This window comes from Bombus huntii, unplaced genomic scaffold (assembly GCF_024542735.1).
Source record: "Bombus huntii isolate Logan2020A unplaced genomic scaffold, iyBomHunt1.1 ctg00000075.1, whole genome shotgun sequence".
Taxonomy (NCBI): domain Eukaryota; kingdom Metazoa; phylum Arthropoda; class Insecta; order Hymenoptera; family Apidae; genus Bombus; species Bombus huntii.
The window spans coordinates 100,697-113,198 of NW_026099333.1; the positions used below are offsets into that span (position 1 = coordinate 100,697).

The 12,502-nt window shown below is 34.0% G+C and overlaps 2 protein-coding genes and 1 long non-coding RNA gene across 4 annotated transcripts; 1 reads left to right on the forward strand and 2 right to left on the reverse strand.

The window, feature by feature from the left end:
* Positions 1-1,098: 1,098 nt before the first annotated feature.
* LOC126876459 (uncharacterized) lies at positions 1,099-2,648 on the reverse strand. 2 transcript variants are annotated; one of them, XR_007694203.1, is made up of 6 exons: positions 2,539-2,648; positions 2,231-2,326; positions 1,876-2,154; positions 1,532-1,800; positions 1,352-1,448; positions 1,099-1,189 (listed from the first exon to the last, which is right to left on the reverse strand). It is a non-coding gene; the product is annotated as an uncharacterized LOC126876459 (long non-coding RNA). The 2 variants fall into 2 exon arrangements; XR_007694204.1 differs by lacking the exon at positions 2,539-2,648 and adding an exon at positions 2,519-2,533.
* Positions 2,649-3,249: 601 nt separating this feature from the next.
* Positions 3,250-4,630, reverse strand: LOC126876457 (uncharacterized). The gene is made up of 3 exons (XM_050639314.1): positions 4,590-4,630; positions 4,364-4,518; positions 3,250-3,980 (listed from the first exon to the last, which is right to left on the reverse strand). The coding sequence occupies exons 2-3, from the start codon at positions 4,493-4,495 to the stop codon at positions 3,765-3,767; spliced, it is 348 nt and encodes a 115-aa protein (XP_050495271.1). The 5' UTR covers positions 4,496-4,518; positions 4,590-4,630; the 3' UTR covers positions 3,250-3,764.
* A 3,303-nt stretch (positions 4,631-7,933) lies between these two features.
* LOC126876458 (omega-amidase NIT2-A-like) lies at positions 7,934-12,223 on the forward strand. The gene is made up of 3 exons (XM_050639315.1): positions 7,934-8,112; positions 8,513-8,681; positions 12,000-12,223. Exons 1-3 carry the CDS (start codon positions 8,029-8,031, stop codon positions 12,029-12,031), a joined length of 285 nt encoding a protein of 94 aa, XP_050495272.1. The 5' UTR covers positions 7,934-8,028; the 3' UTR covers positions 12,032-12,223.
* Positions 12,224-12,502: the final 279 nt, after the last annotated feature.

Below are 12,502 nucleotides of genomic sequence, written 5' to 3' on the forward strand. Positions count from 1 at the left end.
GATTTGGTTTAAAATAATAAATAGTCCATTCTTGCATACTATTGCTCCAGCTTTACTTGTATTTTCGATATTGGTATAAATAGAAAGACAATTAATGTCGTTCGAGTCTATTTTCGGATCATTTATATTACGTTTAATCCATATAGTTATTATATGAGACATAGTATCGTAAAATTTGGAAGAATAAAACGTTCGTACAGGAAGTACATTTTATAAGAACTCCAACAAATCTGCGTGTGCACCTAAAATACAAACTGATAGTGATTGTTCATAAGTTTATATACATTATCTAATGTCAATCGAAGGTATCAATTCTTTTTCTCCATAAGAGTACTTCTTCATTTATATGTGTTCAAAAATACATGTGTTCAACCGTGAAGCATATGTCACCTACAACGAAAAAGAGTTTTCCAATACTTAATATTTCCTTTATATACCTATGAAAGTCTATTCTTCGCGTAGTATGAAATTATGAATAAATCTGGAATATTGTTCAATCTGAAAAGAAAAATAACTTATTGACATCATTCATTGATACGAGATTCAGAATGTTTGTTTTGTCTTGCAGAAAAAGAAGGCAGCCCTCCCTTTCTTTTAATGTGAAATAGAAAGCGAAAATTTGAAAACAGATTTTTTGGAAATTTACTTGCAAATATCGTTTTCAATATCGTGATTTTCTTCCCAATGGTACTGTACTTTCAAATTTTCCAGTATCCCTCTAAAAACAAAAAGTCGAACCTCGTTATTATTAACGTAGGCATTACAAGGAAGAGAAGTATTAGAAAACAGCTCCTTTTTATTATGGATTTCTTTATAATCATGTAAATAAGAAATTCCGGAAATTTTTTCCTCAAGAATTTAATTCTTGTGCTTTGATTGATAATTATTACACTACATACTAACTTTTCGCATACTGTTCGCGTCTAACAATTTCCTAATAATAACTACTTCAAAATTACATATGTTCTTGCATGAATTCAAAAGTACGTATGATACAATTACAATTGATTCTAAAATAATAATTATTTAAAGATATTAAGATACTAATTAAACGTTTCACTATATTTCAAAATCTGGAACAACAAATTTTTATTTATAAAAAATGAAACTGTCTTTATATATTCTTTGTCATGATGCTATTTCTTATATAATATTTTTTACATATTATCCATCCACCGCATGATATCTCCTGAAAAATCAAAATATTAATGTTATATTATTACAATGCTTCTTAAATTTCAATTTTTGACAAATTTGAAATCCAATATATTTTGCACAATTATTATTTATCAAAAAATTCCAAGTTAGTAACTTTCTTTTCAAATGGCAAATAACATATACTTTGACTTACCTGTAAGTTTTTGTTCCTAATCATCATTTCCTCTTATAGAACATCATTATTGTTCTTATAATTACTACCAGTGTCATAGATATTGTAGTGGCTACAACTGAATTAATAGAAAATGATAAATAACTGTGTATAACACTAACACATAATTGTGTATAACAATGACAGATAACTTTTACTTACATATCTGTCGATAAGGGATTACTGTGATATCCTGTTGATGTTTCTTAAGGCACTTGATTAGGTGCGATACGGTATCATTCCTTATGGTATACTGTAGATAAGTATTTTAGAAAATAACAAGAATAAATCTAAATTATTCAGAGGTTCCAGTTTCGGCTTAGACATAAATACAGGACCATTTGCAAAGAAGAAAGGGTGCGTTTCTACAGCCTCGTTATAGTAACCATGAATACCAATCTCTGAATTACTGGTTACTAAACATAAATATCCTATAAAATTTAATATATTTCTTTAATTTTTAATACATACATGAGTTAGTAGTTCTAAATTATGAATCATCCTACCTGTGATATTACACTTTTCCTTATAATATCATCACTCAAGTGAACAACATTAAGATCATGTAAACCATGTCATCCTATCTTACTGTGAAGATACTTAGTTATGTTATCTAACATTATAAAAATATCATCAAATTCAAGTCCTTTTATTCACATCACATGGCCACGACGATCTGGTTCTTCGTTATATAATGTTCTAAAATTTGTCGTATATATAGGATGTACAAACCGTGATATCAAGGTATCAGTTCTTCCTTCCCAAGGGACAGTTTCATTAAAATTCTGATAGAATTAAAAATTAATTATTAATATTCTAACAATCATATATGTTAAATACGTTATAGTCAACGATATATACCTGAGCGAATGTAGGGGTGATTCCTTGATAATTATAAATGTCATCAGCCCACATCATTGTGCCACTTCTTTGTACTCCAGCCTCTAGATTAACAGCCTAAACAAACATACGAAATTTTATAGAAGCTGTACAAAATATAGTATATATGCGCAATATTGAAGCGTTCAAGGGGATATAAAGGTAATGTACATCACATACACGTGTACTCTCATGCAACAAAATACAATTAGATTTAATAGTATAAGCTCTTTTATTCATCATAATAGATTGGAAATTTAAGTGTCTTACGAGGGTGAGTAAAAAGTTACCCGCTCTGTCGGTGTAGAATTTATTTTAAGCAATTGTCAAAAAAGACATACATCATTTTTTGACATAATCACTCGATTTCTGTATACACTTTGTCCATTTGCCGAAGGACCTTTGTATTTTCTCATTAAAAAATGTTTTGGGCTGAGCTGCGAACCACGAATGCATCGTCGTCTTCACCTTTTCATCAGCTTTTTCGGCATCCATCTCGCACAAACTTTTTAAAATCCAAATCTGTCGTGTACTATTGCATAAGCAGAGCCGTGGCTGATTTGCAAATGATTTGCCACATTATCCACTGTCACTCGTCTATTCCATAGAGCATAAGTTCATGAGCACGTTCAATGTTGTCATCGGGGATGTGGACGGGCGTCCAGCTGTTTTTTCATAACACTTGTGCGATCTTCTTTGAACTTTTGTGCCCATTCAAACACACTTCGTGACAAAACACTTTCTCCATAATGTGCATTAAATCTTTGATAAATATAGGCATCAAACATAACCTCCGACCACAAGAAACGAATCACAGCATCCTGCACTGTTTTCCTGCAAATCACCATTGCAAAGCGCCATTACTCGCGCAACGGTCACAAACGAATTGACGTAACACAAAGAAACCTGCGCAGCAGCACTGAACAGATATTGACGTCATACGAAGAGTGCAGATGGATCAATACGGTCGACAGAAGTTTTAACTATCTGGAGTGCGGATAAATTTTTACTGAGAGTCGTATAGGAATCTATAATCTGTAAGTACACCTTTGGCTGAATGGAAATTTCTCTTACATATAGTCAAAAATGCTGAAACTGTGTATTGAATTGGAAAGTGATAAAAAATAAGTGAAGTTTCGAGGTTGCATGTGATTGCATGAGTACACAGGACGTTTTTAGCGAATAAAAAATAATTTTGAAAGACACGAGACTTATCTTGTATTTTATGCACTCTCTGTGTCCGAATTTCCAGAAGCTCTCTATCTTATGAAGTGTTTTAGATTAGCCGGAAAATTTTGTACGTACATACAAGAAGTATACGATCTAAGTGGAATATTCCATTATTCTCTTGATACAACAGAAACGAAATTTACAGAACTTCTCAGAAAGTTGGTTTATTATTACCAAATTAATAGAATTAATATACGTTTATCATCTTTACATACCTAAGTCGTGGAGGTTTATCGTGCGTAAAAAATTAGTGTCGTTTCAAAGTTACATTTCGTACATTTTAAGCCTATAATTTGTAACGTACAAAACAATGTAAATTTGAGCTGTTTCTTATCTCCACAATAAGAAAATCCAACTTTACGTTTTTTACACAATGATATTTATGGAACAGTAATATCATATTATTGCATCGCTTGGAGAATGAAGTCAAGGTACGATGTGACCCTAGTGTAAACGCTGGGATACCCAGCTGTGCCGCACTTATAAGCATAAGACACAATACCTATTAAATACGAGGTTAATTCATGTTGTATCAGCAGTGGCCCGCCACGGTCGGCCTGAAAGGATCGTTAAATTTTTAATCAAAGATACTGAAATATATCGGTCGAATTGCATTGAAATTATACTTATATACAGTAATAATCTTCTATTGATTTGTGTATTGAAATACTCCAATTTATAACGTACATGTTATATGTATTTTGAGCAAAACTAAGATTAGAAGGAAATTAGATTAAATACCATAACGAGGTGTGAGAAGTGGGCAAAACTATTAAATTGTGTTTATCTATTATTTTTAATGTTTAAGACGTCGATTTGATGTTAATTCGAATTGACGTGTCTTCAGATACCGTATAGTTTGTAGTAACTCTGTAACTTAATTACCGTACAAGAATCCTCTCCACCCTGAGCATGTTCGGCGCATATTATACCATCAGTGATATCAGGTGCATTAGGAAATTTGGAATAAGCTATTTTGCATTCGGCGTTCTCAATCACTGGCATTTGTACTTCCATTAATGCATTAGGTCGTGGTCGTCCTACGAAGAAAATGAGAAAGATATTTAAGACTGGAACTGTTTAATTTTATTATAAAATTGATATCACTTACTATATCTTAACGCTCCCCATCCAGCAACAAGGGGGTTATAGCCGACGAAGTTGCTCTTTCGTACAAATGGGATATACGTACCCTGAAAAATAAAAAAATAAATGAAAATGCAGGAAACGAATGACCAAAAGTATGAGAAAGAATTATACACGCTTTATGACACAATATATGTGTACAGTAAGAAATTTCAGGATATGATACTTCAGTAATACTCAATAGCATATATATATATATATATATATTTGAAGACTTACTCGAAAATGGCACCTCCTCCACCAATCTAAGAATGGCAATATTATGATTGTGTATGTTTTCTATTCCATCCATATGTGCACAATGTGCTGCGGTCAAAACATGCCTAGCTGATATCAGGGAACCTCCGCACTTCCATAGTGGTTTGTCTGGGTTTCGGGGATTACGAAAACCTAATGCAGCGATCCATGGCCAAGCGCCTAAAATGCAATAGTCATAGTTGTGAATATACATAATTTTTTCTCACATAACGAGTAACAACGATTATTACCTATTCGATATTCGATCATACAGCAGACGATAATTACATACGTACAAATACTCTGAAATAGAGATTTGATAAAGACAGAAATTAAATTTTTATTCCAGTGGAATACAAATTATTAAATAATTCTATATAATTTCTATTTGAACTATACTGAACTATAAAGTTCAAACGTGTAATTTCTGCCCTAACAGTTTTTGATCTCTATCCATATTATTACTCCTATATCAATTTTTTATTTCAAGCAAAAAGATACTCTTCCTAACATGAAGTAAAAGAAAGAAATAATTCAAGTTAATAAGTAAAGTTACTACCGATAAAATCATAGCATTATTATTTAGTCTAATTGAAATGTACATTGATGTGCTGTTTAATGTCTTTAAAGTTCATGCTTTGCAGTAAATGGCTTATTATTAATCGGAAAGAAAGACATAAAACGTACCAAGTTCAGCTGGTTTACCATCGACCACCCTGGTATGAGAGACGTTGCTAAAACCACAGTATGGTGGTCGCAAAGCCTTATACTTATACACAGTTTTTATTAAAATTTCTCTCTTCTCTTTGTTTGGATCGTTCGGACAGCAAACGATCGTAACATTGACCTGGTATCTGCACACTGATCGTCTATAAAAATCGGTGGCTGTACGGTACTGTATCTGCCATATTTCTTGCAGAGGTTTACATTTTCTGTAGTCAAGGCACCTGCCTTCTTGATTGTCCGGTGTGGTACATTCTGGATCAAACAATTTTAAAACATTTATACAGTTCAAAGATGCGTAAGAAAGCGACACCGATTACTCAACTTTCGAAGTAAAAAGCCGATCAAGTCCACCGGATTGCCCTACAGACACGTATTAATCCGTAAGAGTTAGTCATCATGTTGATAATAATTATCTAAAGAAACTTTTCACGTGAAAATATAAAATTTTAATTGATTAGATATTGTGTTAGCCATACTTAAGAAAGAAAATGAAAATGAATGAAATGAAAGAAAAGGACTACCTTCAACCTCATTTTTTAAATAAACACTTTGTCAGTTTTTCGGTAAATAAATTCTTAGGAATTCAGGACAGTTTTTAGTGAATCATTTTGTTTCGACCGTTCGCGGAGAGACGCGATCGCGAGATAGCACGTCAACGAGAGTTGTAAGTTCCCGTTACGATTAAATAATCGACGCCACGAACTGATCGATCCCCTTATTTCGATTATGATAATAAGGGTAGTTCATTGAAATTCCACAGAATTAACACAAATAAATTAATGTTTATTTCAACAACTTATTAACTAGAAAGATATAAATGGAACAAAAAAAATGTAACTGCGTTTTGGTTGATAAGTAATGCGCGACATACCACATGTGTTGACGGTTCGACTTCTCGAAAAGTTCTGAACGCCTTTCGATTTTTTTCGTTTTTTCTGGAAGGCGACCCCCACTACGTTCGGATCACGCCACATTCTTTTACTGCGAGGTAAAATACGGGCCACGAGTCGACGTTTCTGGAAGTCGCCCTGCTTAATGAACCATGCGCTTGCCACTACAATGTTTGTTTGCCGGGCAGACGCGACGATCCGTCTGCGACATTATAGTGCCGCGATCGATAGTTAAGAATATGACCTATGGTAAGCCGCATGGCGTAACATTCTCCCCCCGTTGAGAGGGTACCGATCAAACTAGCGAGGTGTGGTTGAAGTTCCCATCTTATTTCGGCTCGGTGGCTAGTTGTTCGGGTTTCTCGAGATCGGGTTGAATTGGCAGTGGGACAAGCCTTTTGACGCCCCGATCCAAAATGCTCTTTGCCGTCTGAACTGTAGCTGTCCGGATGACACCATCGGCGCCTGGATGAACCTTGATAACTCGGCCCAGAGGCCAATGCATGGAGGGAACGTTGTCCTCTCTGAGGATGACGATTGTGCCCTTTTGGATGCTGTGTCCACCCTTGCTCCATTTATTGCGGTTGGTTAGCTCGTTCAAATACTCCTTATGCCAGCGGTTCCAAAAATGTTGTTTAAGCTGTTGGATATGCTGCCATTTGGAGAGTCGGTTCGATGGAATGTCTCTGAAATCTCGATCACGTAAGCACATTAATGAATCGCCAATGAGGAAATGTCCGGGAGTGAGGGCTAGGAGATCATTTGGATCGGTGGAGATAGGAGTTAGCGGGCGGGAATTGAGGACTGCTTCTATTTCTATGATAAGAGTATTACGGTGTTAAGCTCATATGTTTCTGTTTCTCCACTCGCGCTGCGCCATAATATCCTTTGATATTTCCGATCCTCTGGTCGTACGAGGAATTGCCGATACATTTTCTCGATCTCGCCAGTGAGTACGTACTGATGAGCGCGGAATCTAATTAATATACAAAATAAATTGTGAATTGATTCGAGAATATAGGATTTCCCCATTTTCATGATTATCGTGATTTTTGTATAAATATATTTTTGAAGATACTAATAATTAGGTACTTATAAATTAGTATTATCAATTATTTTGCATTTATAATTCCGCCTCTAGTATAAGTGTTAATTGAAAACTAACTTTATGTTTCAAAAAGTACTAGCAAAGTCGTTGAGTAACAAGCCACTGATGCTAACACAAATAACATTGTCGTAATTAAATATTTCTAAATATTCATTTTTCATTTTGAACCTGTAGAAACAATTTATTATATATACTATTAGCTAAGTAATTGCATATTTAATTAAGTCGAAATATAAAACTTAGTTATTTTAATAATTTAAAAAATAAAAAACTGACAAACATTTCAATTTAATTTATGGTTGGAACAAAAGACATTTCATTAATTGAAATATTGCAACGCAGAGTACTTTCCAAAATACGCCGAGAGTATTCCTGATGGTGAAACGAGCGTTGCTTCATCGAACGCAGCTAAAGAAAACAACATCTATGTAGTTGGTGGTACGATGCCTGAAATAGAGGGCGATAAATTGTACAATACCTGTACTATTTGGGGTCCAGATGGAACTTTGATAGCAAAACACCGAAAGGTAAGTAATATATTCCTTTATGGCTTTGAATTTGAAAATATTGGGGCGAAGAAAGTGACTCTATCTAGGAATAATTTAGGAATATACATATGTACATACGTATACTATAACCAATTCTATAATTTACGGTTTATAAAATACGTTATGATACGGGAAACGCCCATTTTTGTTGTAATGTGTTTGTGTTGTATAAATTTTTCAAATACTTAAAATATTATTATACTTATTTTTTCTCCTTTTTAAACATTATTAAATGATAAGATTTTTTAATAAAAGAAAGTGATAAAAACGCTGTCAGTTATTAAATAAAAAATAATTAAAGTTTAGGAGTTGGTAACTTTGATATTAAATTACTAAAGTTGCAGCAATAGAATTAGCGACTACATTTTTATGTTATTAGGTACATCTATTCGACATCGACATTCCTAATAAGATTACTTTTCGAGAGAGTGATTCACTCAGTCCTGGTAACTCCCTAACGACGTTCGATGTGAAGGGCTGCAAAATAGGTATTGGCATTTGCTATGATATTAGATTCGAGGAAATGGCACGCATTTATCGGAACAAAGGTACAGTAACTTAATCGATCAATACTTAACTAGCAAAAAATTAAATATCTTTCTTAAATATATTCTATATAAAATTAATATAATCTGTAACTCTGTATAAAAAGAAGCTTAATTTAAAAAAACCAGTATATTTGCTGAAAATGAAACAAATAAAAGAATTAAAAGCACAATAAGAGGACTGTCCTCGCATATTCAGAAATGATGGAATGTGAACCGTGCAACTACGAAGTTAATTGGTATTCGGTGGCTTCATATTTCCTGCTTCTCTGGGTTAGGTTGCCAAATGCTGATATATCCAGCGGCATTCAATATGACCACTGGACCACTGCACTGGTCATTACTTCAGCGTTTCAGAGCGAATGATAATCAATTATACGTTGCCTGCATATCACCGGCTCGTGTTCCTTAAGCAAGTTACGTCGCATGGGGACATACACAGTTGACCAATCCCTGGGGAAAGATTCTTTACGATTTGGAAACTCAAGAGAATATGGCAGTCACCGATATAAAAAAAAAAAAAAAAAAAAAAAAAAAAAAAAACTGGCGAACCGTGTGTTACCACAACGAGACACGCGATGCTATTTGTCGCTTTAAATTGTGCCGCAACTCGTTTTTGAGATCTTTGCCAGGGGCGCGTTAAAACATGCTGAAAATATATTTCTGGCTTTTCTGGGGTTTAACTGAAATATGACAAATAACGTTGTAAAACATATGTACTTATGACTTACAGAGTAATTGAGTGTACAAAATATATAGTATACAAAATAGCCAGCGATTTAGGGCTTTAAAAGATCAAAAGGAAAGAAAAGAAAAGAAAAGAAAAGAAGAAAGATAATATGTTGTGGCAGTCTAAGTCGATCTAAGAAAATAGATAAAGGGAGGGAGGAGCAAAGCTAGTTAATCTGGAAAGAATCCAAGCGTCAATTTCAAGCATTTACAGAGAATCAAGCGGACTGGTTAAAGTCGTGAGTTGAGCAATTATCCCGCGTTAGGTTCAATCAGGTTAGTCCCACGCGAAATTGATCCAACCATGCGAAAACGAGTGTATTCTGATTTCTGTCGCAGATACTTCTGGCTAGTGCAGTACCTACACGGTGGTTGTTGAAATAGCCGCTTCTCATCTATTTTCCGCAGCACGGACATCATCCTTTGATCCCTTACAACTAACGAAGTTTTCGAAGATGTACGGCAGTTTGAGATTCTACTTGAAAATGATCATGAATGCGGTCTGTGTGCCGTCTGCTCTTCTTTTTGTCCTTCCGTTAAAGACTGGTAAGTTGATACTGATTAATTATGTGATCGAAACCCTATATAATGGCTACAAAAATGCCGCTAATATAATATTCCTTCTTTCTTGTATCTGTCTGCCTCTCAGGTCGTTTTACTAATTACAATAAGTAATTTCGACTTCTTTGCGCTCTCTTTTAACGCATTCGAGACCGAAAGAAATTCATATCAGTCAGTAGGCAAGGGTATAATATACATATTTTATATATAACTTATGTAGTAATGTATATATCATGATAATTTCATATTTTTTCAATATAGAATTATTATATATATATATATAAAAGAAAGATATATATACAAGATATATATACAAGAAAGAAGATACAAGAAAGAAGATACAAGAAAGAAGGAATATTATATTAGCGGCATTTTTGTAGCCATTATATATGGTTTCGATGGCATAATTAATCAGTATCAACTTACCAGTTTTTAACGGAAGGACAGAAAGAAGAGCAGACGGCACACAGACCGCAATCATGATCATTTTCAAGTAGAATCTCAAACTGCCGTACATCTTCGAAAACTTCGTTAGTCGTAAGGGATCAAAGGATGATGTCCGTGCTGCGGAAAATAGATGAGAAGCGGCTATTTCAACAACCACCGTGTAGGTACTGCACTAGCCAGAAGTATCTGCGAGAGAAATCAGAATACACTCGTTTTCGCATGGTTGGATCAATTTCGCGTGGGACTAACCTGATTGAACCTAACGCGGGATAATTGCTCAACTCACGACTTTAACCAGCCCGCTTGATTCTCTGTAAATGCTTGAAATTGACGCTTGGATTCTTTCCAGATTAACTAGCTTTGCCCCTCCCTCCCTTTATCTATTTTCTTAGATCGACTTAGACTGCCACAACATATTATCTTTCTTCTTTTCTTTTCTTTTCTTTTCTTTCCTTTTGATCTTTTAAAGCCCTAAATCGCTGGCTATTTTGTATACTATATATTTTGTACACTCAATTACTCTGTAAGTCATAAGTACATATGTTTTACAACGTTATTTGTCATATTTCAGTTAAACCCCAGAAAAGCCAGAAATATATTTTCAGCGTGTTTTAACGCGCCCTTGGCAAAGATCTCAAAAACGAGTTGCGGCACAATTTAAAGCGACAAATAGCATCGCGTGTCTCGTTGTGGTAACACACGGTTCGCCAGCTTTTTAAAAGCGCTCTCCGTCTGCTTTTTCCTCTCTTCCCTGTCTCTTCGTTTTTCCTTAACAAGCGAAACCATTTTCGCGAGGACGAGAGTACGGAAATGACGTACTGGCAATTTTGTTTTGTGATAATACAAGCAGCTCGGTTTCAGTGAATTAAACTTGACCCCAAGCTTCTACTTATCAACCTTCCTTTCCTTTATTTTCCCTTCTATATCGGTTTTGCGGTTTTCCACATTTCCATCACAATAAACCATGTTTTTTCTCGATTTTACATGTTAGACAATGATTCACGGCAAAAGCGTCGACTGTAAAAATATTTGTAGTTGCAATAGCAACAAGTATGTTTTCTCAAATAGAAAATATTGGGAGCGTACACGCTGGCAAAACAATTCATGAATAGCTCGTCCTCTGCTTGTTATTTGTTTCGATACTGTTAGCAAACAAATTCATGAAACATACTGGTATAGCGTAAAATGAACATAAAAGTTTTGCGTACACTTGAGAGCTGAACTTTGGTTGTTATACGTATATTATACATATACGCATACAGTTATGTATATGTATATATATATATATATAGAAAATTCCTTAGAACTTTGAGCTTAATAACATATTAAAATCATTAACATTAAGGAGGTGAACTTTACTTACCAATTACCAAAGTTTCTTCCGCCAAATAATACATAAAAATTGAATAAGATAATGTAACTAGTTTTAACTTTTTTTTGTGTTATAATTTGAATCACTCGATTTATCCGACTGAGGATGGTCGATCGCAATCTCAATTTATACGTATTTTCATCGCATGAAATAGATCACATGAGGGATTTTCAAAAGTCGATGGAATATTAATCGCGATTAATTATTTGTAGGTGTATTCTGTGCGGCTAAAGCAGTCACCTAATGAATTATTGAGTACCAGGAATGTTAGCGGTAAACAGGATTGCGGCTATGAATGATTCTCTAATGTCTATATTAGAGATGAATTTGATAATTTATCCTCATAATATGCAATCCGCTTTTAAGTGGAAATCATAATTAACAATTTCTGTTTGATTAAATATGAAGAGCAGATAAATCGATACGCTTAAATCAATATTAGAATTTCTTAACATTTTTATCAAATATTTTAGCACTGTAAAAGCGTCGTAGTAGAGAAATATTAGGTTGTTTTAAAAGTTTCTTTCGTTTTATAAGATAGTAATAGATGTACAACATTTTTCGTTTTATATTATTTTATTAAATTACGTGTGATCCACCTTTTTCCAATTTAATGTAAAATAATATAGAATAACATAAAACAAAATATGTTGTGCATCTGTCATTTCTTTATAAAACGAAAGAAACTTGGGACAACCTAATAGGAATTTACTTC